Raw genomic sequence first — 11228 nt, forward strand, 5'->3', positions numbered from 1 at the left:
ATTTCCTTGTGCGGGACTGATGGTGCTCCAAGGAGTTCAATGCGGATATCCTTTCCCAAGTGGGTGAAGGATAACGATGCAAGCTTGCTTAACGCATCCGCAGATTTGTTTTCGCTACGCTTGACGTGTATGACTTTACAATCGTTAAAATCGCGCATAAGGGTCTTTGCTTGTGCGAGGTACAGGGCCATTGTGTCGTTCACGGCCGTGTACGTCCCGTTTATTTGGTTGGCTACTAACATGGAATCCATGTGGGCTTCCAAGTTTTTCACTCCCATTTTACGCGCAATTCTCAGCCCGGCCAAGAATGCTTCATACTCCGTTTCGTTATTCGTACTTGGAAAATCCAGTCGAATAGCTTAAGTATATTCTTGACCTGCTGGGTTGGTAAGTTTCAACCCCGCGCCTGAACCCTCGTTGCTGGCTGCTCCGTCAGTGTAGAGTCGCTAGACCTCCTGGATGTCCTGTGCTGGGAAGGGTTGAGCCTCCTCCTGGCACTCTTTCTCCCGCGAAGCGCGGACTTCTGCAATAAAGTCGGCCAAGACCTGGCCTTTTATGGCTGGTCTTGGCTTGTACTTTATCGCGTATTCTCCCAATTCTATTGCCCATTTGGCTAGGCGTCCCAACAATTCGGGTTTGCCTAGAACGTTTGCAAATTTGAAGTTGGTGAGAATGGTGATTGGGTGACCTTGGAAATATCGTCTTAGCCTGCATGAAGCCTATACAAGTGCTAAGACTAATTTTTCCAGGGTAGAGTACCGGGTTTCTACGTCTGTTAGGACACGGCTAACATAGTAGATTGGCATCTGGATGCCTTTTCGTTCTACTAGCAGGACTGCTCCGGTTGCTCTATCTGTGGCGGAAAGGTATATGATTAATTCCTCCCCCGCTTCTGGTGCTGTGAGCGTTGGGAGTTCGATCAAGCGTGACCGAATCTCCTGAAAAGCTGCTTCCGCTTCTGGTGTCCAGCGGAAGTGCGTTTTCTTTAAGCAGTTTCTCAATGTTGACACGAATGGAAACGACTTATCTGCATGGTTTGCCAAAAAGCAGTTAAATGCGACTAGTCGTCCATTCAGTGTCTGAGCTTGCTTGATGGTAGTCGGTGATTCCATTTTGATAATGGCTTCGACCTTTTCAGGGTTCGCTCTGAAGCCATCTTTAGTAACGATGACTCCTAAGAACTTCTCTTCTTCCATCCCAAAGGAACACTTGCTCGGATTGAGCTTCATGTTTATCTTCCTGAGCGTGTTGAAAGTTTCTTCGATGTCCTTCAACATCGCTTCCGCGTCAGGGCTTTTGATGACCAAGTCATCCATGTAGACTTCCAAGTTTCTCCCAATTTGGGCATGAAACTCTTTGTCCATCAGGCGTTGGTACGTGGACCCGGCATTCTTAAGTCCGAATGACATCATTTGATAACAAAATGTGCCATCGGGCGTCCGAAAAGCTATCAACGGCCATGTGGATTTGATGGTACCCCTTATACGCATCCAGGAAGCATTTAAGGCGAAACGGTGCTAACGAATCTACCTTAAGATCAATTTCGGGTAACGGATAACAATCTTTGGAGCATGCTTTGTTTAAGTCTTTGAAGTCTATGCACATGCGCCATTGTTTGTTATTCTTCGGTACCATAACGGGATTTGCAACCCATGTTTGATATCTGCTAACGCGTACGATGCCTGCGTCAAGGAGTTCCTTGACTTGGGTTCTACACGCGTTAGCTTGTTCCGCCCCCATTACTCTTCGCTTTTGTATGACTGGCGTAAAAGCCGGGTCACACTTGAGCTTATGCTCTGCCTTACTTCGAGGTACCCCAGTCATGTCAGCTGGTGTCCATGCGAAGATGTCAGTGTTTTTCAGTAGTAAGCGTTTGAGTAAGGTGCGCGTAGGATCAATGACTGTTGGGCCAATGGTAACGGCCTGGTCAGGGTATTTGCCATTGAAGGCCCATTCTTCCGGTTCGGTGATGGTTGGTTTAGCCATCTTTGTTTTGGGTTTAGATGAGACAGATGCGATGCATACCTGGGGAATGCCGGTGATCATCGCTACACCCTCAGCTGTTGGCCATCCCATCATGCCGTGGACTGAAGATACCACGGCATTGAATCTTGCCATCCCGTCTCTCCCGAAGAGAATGTCGTACGTGTGGTGTGGCTTCCTCATCACGACAAAGTCCACATCTTCTGTGCGGGAGTGTTTCCCATCCGTGAGAATGACGGGGAAAGATAGGATACCCAGGGGGTGTTTGTGCTGCCGTCGAACCCTTCCATCGAGGCGCAGACCGTTTCCAGGCGTTCCTTGTCTTCGTCGTCTAGCTTGTCGAAGAACTGCCTATACATCACCGTTGACGAGGCGCCGTTGTCAGCAAGAGTGTGGGAAGTGATGTAGTGCCCCAGCTGGCTTTTGATGGCGATAGGGCCTTCTTTGCTGGGTCCTCCTGGCACTCGCGGGAAGCGCACCTCAGCTTCCTTCCACGCGCATGGTTCTGTCATTCGTCTTTTTCTTCCTCTGATGTTACTATGAACCATGTGGATGCTGATGTCAACGGGCTTTCGTCCGTTGCATTTGTATAATTTATCATTCCTCCCTCCATTCTTGATTGATGCCACAAGGTGTGTAAGTCTTCCATCCTTGACGAATGTTTCAACAATATCCTTCAAGGATGTACACTCCTCAGTGCTGTGACCCTTTGTCCCGTGGAAGTCACAGGATTTGCTCTGATCCGCATTAGGTCGCTGCCGGATCATTGGAGCTTTTGGCCATGGGAGTTTTTCGGTGGCAAATATTTCCGTGACGCTTTTGGTGAGTGGCGTCCATCGGTGTTTTCGGCTTGATGGGTGCGTGTTATCCCTTCTGCCCACTAGAGGGCGAGAGCTGGATGAGGTGTCAAAGTTTACCCTTGACTGCCAAATACCTAGCTTCCTCTTTTTGTTTTGCCGAGCGGTCCGAACGTTGTTTTCTCTAGTCCTCTGCGTGTAGAGGTGTGTATTCTGGGGAAGATCCTTACCCAGTTGCTTCTCCGTTTCGGCAAAGCGCTTGGCCGCCGTCATGATGGCATCCCATGTGGATGGCATGCCGTCCTTACCCGTCAACGTGCGGATAAGCTCTGGGTATTCGGCGCCCTGGATGAAAGCGGCGCGAACAAGATCTTCGCTTATGGTGCCCAGACTCAGCTTTTTGGAGTTGAAGCCCGTGATTAAGTCTAGTAAAGATTCATCCTCCTCACTGACGCAGTTGAGGATCGTCCACTGCTCTTCAGTATATTTCCTCTGTTGACTGAAGTGTTGGCTGAACTTGTGTTGAAAGTCCGCCCAATCATAGATGTGGTGGACCGGTAAACGATCAAACCACGCCCTGGCCGCTCCAACCAGCGTCATCTGGAACATATAACACCACGTGGGTTCCGTCCAGTTGCTGACGGTTGCCCCCGCTATGAATCTGTTCAAGTGATCGTCTGGGTCGGACATACCATCATAAGTGCCTATGTTGGACATTTGTTTGGCACTTTTCGGGGCGATTGCTTCCGCAATGTCCCTTGCAAACTTGGACGTTCCCGCATTTGCAACAGTTGGTCTAAAGGTTTTGGAGAAGTCACGTGGGTTTCCCCCCGCGGTCCTTGGTTTGAAGGTTTCTCCGAAATTTCTTCTTCGTTGGAAGTCCGTTTCCTTACGCTTCCCTTTCGCCCTATGGCGAGGGTTTGCGTCGGTGTCGGATTCCTCCCGATCATCGTCCGAGTACTCGCACTCACTGCTCATGTTGAGCTGTTGTCGAGTGCTTCCGAATTCGTCAGCCTGTTGGAGTGAACGCAAGCGTTCATCCAACTCAGCTTGGAATTCCTTCTGACGTGCTTCGGCCCACGCCTTAACTTGATCGAGTGTTTGGCGGGGGAGCCTCGTCTGTTTCTCCAACTGGGCATCGGTGAGTACCAGTGAAAGATTGTTTACTGCACTTGCCCCGGCTTGGGTAACCGGGGTAGTGTTAGTAAAATTTGTGTAACCGCCGGTGTTCCCCCCAGTAGCTGGGGTTGTGGTTACCGGGGTTTCTTGGTCACTCACTGGCCTTGGGACCGGAGTAACGTTAACCATCTTTTCAGAGGTTTTTTGAAAAAACTGAGAATTAGTTCTAGCTTTTATGCACGGATGGCGCCAATGAAGAAACACTAAGCGCCCCCGAGTAGATTATGGATAATCTGGGGGTTAAGTAATGTTTCCCACGAGGGTTAGGTCCGGCAGAGATGGTTATTCTGATGACCTGCAAAACAGACACCGTGAGCTTGTCACTGAGAAGGGGGGGTTCCTCCTTGTGACCACCCTCCGGCGTGAGAATCAGACTAGATTGCTCTGAATATAAGTGTATATAAAGAGAGATTGCTAGAGAAGATAAGATACAAGATAACGATACCGTTCCAAGGTGTTGGAGTATTTATAGCCGAAGGTAGGTTTCCAAGCAGGTACAGCCAGCTGTATAATATTCCTTTTCCACCAACTGTGGGCTACGCACGTGCCATGCTGGTAGTTGGTGGGTAGGCAGCGGCTGATAGTGACATGGCCGGCTGTGTACTGTTCCTTTTCCACCAACTGCAGGCTATGTACGTGCCACGCAAGGGTTGGTGAGTAGGCAGCGGCTGATAGTGACATTTTGTACTAGAGCGTGCTCCTCGTACTGTTGTCGGTGAGCTGTCACCCTGTGATTGGTTCATGGGCCGCTCTGGTCAGATCTTGTCTATTTTGTCCATACCTTGGCAGGTATAGTACAAAAGACCTTCCAGAAGCGTACGGACTGGCTCATTTGGGCGGGAGTGTTCCCGCCTTGCTCATTCCTTCAGGTGACATTACTGAATTATTGAGTTAGTGCCTTATGCGTGTAGCCTTGCTGTTAGTGCGGGTAGCCTTCCCTGATGGCTTGTATCCGCAGCTGCGGGAACAGGCGGGGTACTTCACCATTGGGAGGCTTTTCCTGCGGGAACAGCTGGCGTACTGCGCGTAAGGTCTTCATCTCTGAGCATGGTTGGTCCTGCGGAACCGGTTGGTCCTTGCGCAGACGTCCCTCTTCAAGGTGAGTCTTGCGGGTCCAACTGGGCTCTGCTGGGACCTACCTCTTCAGCGGATAAGACAACACTTCGGACAAATAAGGGTTATGATGACGGCCGGTGCCGGATCACATTTAAGGTTTCTTCACATGAATGATTTAAACGGGTCATATTTGTGAATTGAATATGATAGAGCCTGGAACACTTTATGAACATGAAAATTGTGTTACACATATGGACCAAAACACAAGTTGATGTGTTTGTCAAGTGATCGTTTAATTTGAATTTTAACTTTTCATTTCACTAATCTGAATTTTGAAAACATAAATTTAAAACAAAAACACACAACTCTATGAAACAATTACGTTTTAGTTAAAATTGCGAACATTTGTTTTTTTTTAACATTTCAATTTTGTCGTAAAGTATCTCGATAGCTTAAGTTATAACATAAAATAACTTTAGGAAAATACAACAAATAACAACAATAAGATCTCACTCATACCAAAGTTATTAATAGAGTTTAGCAAGGGTATGATATATGCAAACCATACATTTATCTTTTGGAATAGAGATGTTGTTTCAAGTGGGACCCTTAACATTATATAAGACCTGCTTACAACGCAAAGTACTAAAATATATAATGCTAGTGTGCTAGTAATGTTATCCAACTGCCTAATTAGGAAGTTACAATTAACATAATATATCTAGTAGAAGTAAAGGTAATTCTGTATTTAGATTTATAACATCACAACACAACATACAAATATCATTACTAAATGACAAAACAAGCTAAGTCCACCTAAGGTGTACACTCCCCTAAGGGTTCTTAACCGCGATCTTATGTCTCCACGAACTCATATCCTAACCATGTTCTCACATAGAGGTGTAACTCTATCAAGTCCTACATATATAACCAATGTACATGTTATGTTACAGTTGACCCCATTTAGCTAAACATGATTACAGTTCAATGCAATAAAGTTTAAACATCCATAAATTGTATAACATGTATATCTAAAGTTTTTCTATATGAAAGAAAATAAAATTATTTGTGTGGGGGTGGAGACGTGGGGTTACTGATTATATCTAAGTCATATTCCGTTTATGAGCTAAATATTTTAATCGTGTATACTTTAATTGAAAATCTGGCTCAATGCTTAGATTACGTTAATCTTGTATATTTTAATTGTATTTGTGTTTGTAAGTAGTAATAAGATATTATTGATAATGATGTTAAATTATATTCTAAATTAATAACAATGGAAACTAGAAAAGAAGTAGAGTGGAGTGAAGTCGGTTGGTCGTCCCTTCCATGTCTCTAATGGCTACACCTCCAACTTTGCCACTCCAAAGCCAATTTATTCCATTGTAACTCAATTATGAAGAAGATTTAATACTTTAAAACTACATTATATATATGCAATTTTATTAGTTACAAAAATTTAGTTTTTATCATTCAATGTAATTATTTTATCTGATATGTTCAGACAAACATCTATTGATTAAAATTTATAAATCCTTTTATCACCGGATTGATAGTCGCTAATAATCATGCAAAAAACATGATTGAGAGTTCATTGCATAGACATTACTTGATGGAAAATAACTCAAGTTTACAAAAGTTGTAGTGTGTATTTCATAATACTTTCTAAATTTAGTAAACGCCGTATTTTCTTCGATTTTAAAAACATTGTACGCTATATATGTATAAAAATGTATATTTTTTTATGAAAATGTTGTATTTTATAAATTACAAGGAAATATTAAATTCCACGTATATATACTATAATATTGCTAAGGCATGTTGATCGTTATTAGATTGCCTCCCTTCTACTTCTGGAAGGCCAACTTTTTTTAACGGAATATTTTGGTGGTTCAAGACTTGTCAATTTAGACCTGAAAAAAATAATAATTTCAGGTTTGCATAATTTATTCTATTTTATTTTTATGACGTGCTAAAGTTTTTTTATTATAAAATTCAAACACAAAAAATATCTGCTAGTTAATTATTATGTGCGTTGTGGATGGCCTAAAACACCCCAAAGCATGCCGGGGAACAACGCCCTCCGGGTCGCTTTGGTTTTTTTTTTTTTTTTGGCTTTGGCGTTTTGTTGAAGGTGCCGGTGTGGGGAAGTTTAGACCATTTATCATCTTTTGATGATGTCTTTGTGAGGCTTTATCCACTATACTATTTTTTTTTGTTATATTGTTGTTATTTCCCCTTTTGTTATTATATTGATGCAATACTTCGTGAAATTTTGCATAATTAGATTCGTATGAATTAGAAAAAAAAAGGATGTTCGTATGAATCAGAAAAAAAGGATTTTAACAGACATATCTATCACATATTCACATGTTCACATTCTTGTGTTTCTACCCATTGACCTTCATGAGCCCAAAATTGACCCAAAGCCTTCACTGATTTTAAGTTTTGAACAGACATATCTATCACATGCTCAAATTTTTGTCATGACATGAAAAGATTGTATCCACGGCATGTAACCGTATATGCATTAACCATCATCTTAGCAATTTAAGTGCTTAAAATTAAAACCTAAAACGTTAACTTTTTAAAATATATTTCAAAAACTAAAATTGATATCAAGTATATACCATTCTCATACAGTTTACCCTATGTTTTTTGATATAAGATAAGATATTATGTGCTTAAATTGTATATCACGCAAGGCTTAGCCCATTTTGTGCCTAAAACACGCCCACACCATTACAGGTGAAGAAGATATTAGACGCTTACCTTCAATTTTTGCTCTAAGCATTTTTCTATTGATGACGGCGTTTGGGCAGAGAGTTTGGTCAAAAGGCCAATCACATCTTTTTCTTTTTTCTTAAAAAAAATGGTTAACTGATTTAAATTTAAATGACTTGAATCTCTACGTATAAAACTAAAAACACCTTATGTCTACGGTCAAATGACATGACATAACGTTGTTACTTCCCAAATCTGCAGAACGAGGATTTCCAATAATAACCGCAGTTTTGTTATCATCTTTTCGGTTCAACATGGAGAAATTCTCCTTGTAAGAGCATAAAATCCATGTTAACACTTCCGTGTAACCACACAGTGCGATCTAAACAGAAAAACAAACCATAAAACATATCAAGCACATACATCAAACAATTATTATTAGTTTATAAGTAAATGAGTCAAAACTATAAACTGAAATGATTTAAAATGTGTACCTTTGTTCTAAGTAAGTCACTGAACTGATTCAGAGGCAAGGGCTTCAAAGATGCAGGTATCTTCTTTTCAATGTTATTAAAACCGTAAGCAATCGCCATGTCCTTTGTTACAAAAAAACAGAAAACTCATGTCACTTACAATAATAATAATGGTAATAATAATAATAATAACAGTTAATAATATTTATACCTCTGCCACGTCACATGCATGAAGAACGTCACTTCTGGTTGGTGGAACCGACACAATAAAACTGCAGTCGTTTTCTGAGACAGACTGTTTCACATGCCACCGCATTTTGTTCAACAACCCAGCAACCTTATATGCCTCTAATGAGATGCCAGCTATACAATTAATGCGTGATAGAGACACCTTCATATCATACGGTGATAACTCGGGGCAAATATAGGATTTTCCAACATTACATTGAAGAAATGGGCTGGCGAAATCAAGTTTCAGCTGATAGATGCGTCCTTCATGAACGGTCTTGGAACTGTATGACCCCGAGTATCTTACATAACACTTCCCCAAGTACATATCACCACAAGCGGCCGCCCCACAGTCTGACTTCAACCGTCCACCCGCCTCTGAAAGACAATCTTGACACTCACTCAAACTCAAATCTTGCACGCACTGCGCCACACCCTGCACACTGCCCGACCCGCCCACTCGAAAATACTGCCCGTTTCCAGCCGCCATGTACGCCAACACCCCATATCGACGACTAATAATATCCGAATTATAACCCACTGACGGCCCTCACTTCTTAAACACCTCGGTTTTTTCCTCAACTCCTAAAAATGATACATATTAACTTAACGGTGAGCAACCTTATATGCCTCTAAAGAGACGCCAACTATACAATTAATGTGTGATAGAGACACCTTCATATCATACGGTGATAGCTCGGGGCAAATATAGGATTTTCCATCTGGATATGTTACGTCAACTGGCTCAACTTCAAACTTCTGTTCACAGTAAACCGAAAACATTGCAACCATTGTGTTCAAAACAATGTTCGGTTTGGTCAAATCAGTTGATGTGCATTCAATGAACACGTTTTTGGTCTTCAAAGAGATAGCCGAGGGGGCTCCATTAATTATTGGAGGAAGAGACAACACGGTTCTGCACATATCGATCGGTAGTTTGTAAATTAAATGATCAAAAATACTAAAAAATCAAAATAGAATACCTGTTTCGGTCATAAATAACAGGGTAAACAGGAGAGTCTTCAATTACGCGTAAGAATTTCTTCAATTTCAAATCAGACTGCAAGGTCATAAAGCAAACATAGATTATATGCATAAAGTATAAACACACATTGACAATTTCACGCACTCGTTAAAATGAAAATATACGCTTGACTTACCTTGTAAAACTCCATCAATTTATCAGCTTTGAAAGTTTCTACCTATAAACGAAGACATATTAGAGTTGTAAGTTTCTAACATTACATGAGTTTAATTTAATGTATGCACAAATCAAGTAATGCAGACGTTCCTTTTTACCTGTTTAAGCGGCTTAAACTCTATCTCTGATGGTCGCAAATCCAATCCAAAACATCAACTTTGTTGTATAAATTACCAAATTAAATAACCTAACAAAATTTAACCTAATTATCCACCAATATACAACAATTAAACCGAATTTAAAAGTGAATAGGCTGCAAATACAATATTAAACAAATCCATAACATCAGATTTGTTGTATAGATTACCAAATCAAAGAACCTAAGAAAATTAAGCCACAATTAAACCGAATTTAAAAGTGAATTAGGTTAAAACCCGGGTTAAATCAAGAGAATATGAATGATGAAGAATCATGAGAATAATAATACAAAGGAAGAGATAACATACCTGGTGTAGAGAGTCTGGTAAGGAGGAATCTGCTGTTAGTGTTTGCATTCTATTACATACAAATTAACATAAATTAATAGAAAATTGATTGAAGAATTGATTGGTTGTTGAATAATAAATTGATTGACAAATTGATGAGGCTGTAACGTATGGAGAGAGAAGGATAGGAATTAAAAGTTAGAATTGAAGTTCCGCCGGATTGATTGAAGTGGTCGCCGGATTTGGAGGTGGCCGGCAGAGTTGGAAGGAGGAGGAGGTTAGGGTAATTAATTTTCAGGGTCTCATGAGAATACAGGAATGTGAAAAGCTGCCTATAATATAGTATAAATATAGATATAGATATAGATATAGATATAGATAAACACACCATCTCTAGAGGTATATAATAAGCTTGCAAGCTAATAGGGAGGACTAATGGTTAATTATAATTTCTATTATGACACTAAAATCACATGACTTGTTTGCTATATAATATTCGAACATGGCGGTTACGCACTTTAAAGTAGTTTTTGCTGCGCTTCAAATAAAACTCTGAAGGCATTAATAATATAGGAAGAAATAATTAGACCATCAGTAGTGTCACAACTTTGTGGCGTTTTGGCTCTTTGCATAGCGTTTTACGGTGGGCGTATCCTACAAAATGTGATGATGGCACACATTTTGATAATATTGTGTGTGGAGAGAGGAGAACATATGTAATTATTACAGGAGAGTTGTGGCGCTTTGACAACTTCACCACTTTTTGCAAAACTCTCTATTGCTGACGGGAATACCACATGGCGCAAAATGTCTAATGATGGAGCGTTTTGACTACGCATGGTCTTAGTTAATTAGCATGATTAGTTAAAGGCAAATAGGATGGTTATCATTGTAGAATAAACTTACTTTTGATGACCTAGCGAAAACATGCAAAGCTAGAACAAAGTGTTATAACTATTTACCGAGTTTGTAAGCAGACGATTCGCTATAACCAGTGGAGCTAGTACTCCATACATCAGGGAAGTCAAGCGAATCAAGAGAAGGCGACTTCAATATCCGGTTATTGTTATTATCATAACAGGCTGCAAAGGTATTAGTAGTCCTTGATAAAGATAACAATAAGCCATTATTTCTTCTCCACCCAGAAACCACAATACTTTGC

At 41.1% G+C, this 11228-nt stretch overlaps 2 protein-coding genes across 2 annotated transcripts; both read right to left on the reverse strand.

The window, feature by feature from the left end:
- Positions 1 to 7373: 7373 nt before the first annotated feature.
- On the reverse strand, positions 7374 to 9637 carry LOC143546216 (phenylalanine--tRNA ligase beta subunit, cytoplasmic-like). Its single transcript, XM_077037924.1, has 6 exons — positions 9601 to 9637; positions 8424 to 9500; positions 8234 to 8335; positions 7986 to 8121; positions 7788 to 7877; positions 7374 to 7477 (listed from the first exon to the last, which is right to left on the reverse strand). Exons 2-6 carry the CDS (start codon positions 8928 to 8930, stop codon positions 7374 to 7376), a joined length of 939 nt encoding a protein of 312 aa, XP_076894039.1. The 5' UTR covers positions 8931 to 9500; positions 9601 to 9637.
- LOC143546217 (phenylalanine--tRNA ligase beta subunit, cytoplasmic-like) lies at positions 9047 to 10135 on the reverse strand. The gene is made up of 4 exons (XM_077037925.1): positions 10088 to 10135; positions 9601 to 9642; positions 9424 to 9500; positions 9047 to 9356 (listed from the first exon to the last, which is right to left on the reverse strand). The coding sequence occupies exons 1-4, from the start codon at positions 10133 to 10135 to the stop codon at positions 9047 to 9049; spliced, it is 477 nt and encodes a 158-aa protein (XP_076894040.1).
- Between the last annotated feature and the right edge of the window lie 1093 nt (positions 10136 to 11228).

The sequence above is a fragment of the Bidens hawaiensis genome, unplaced genomic scaffold, assembly GCF_021521415.1.
Source record: "Bidens hawaiensis isolate Kalapana, Puna unplaced genomic scaffold, B.hawaiensis_p1.1 tig00014295_1, whole genome shotgun sequence".
Classification (NCBI taxonomy): Eukaryota; Viridiplantae; Streptophyta; class Magnoliopsida; order Asterales; family Asteraceae; genus Bidens; species Bidens hawaiensis.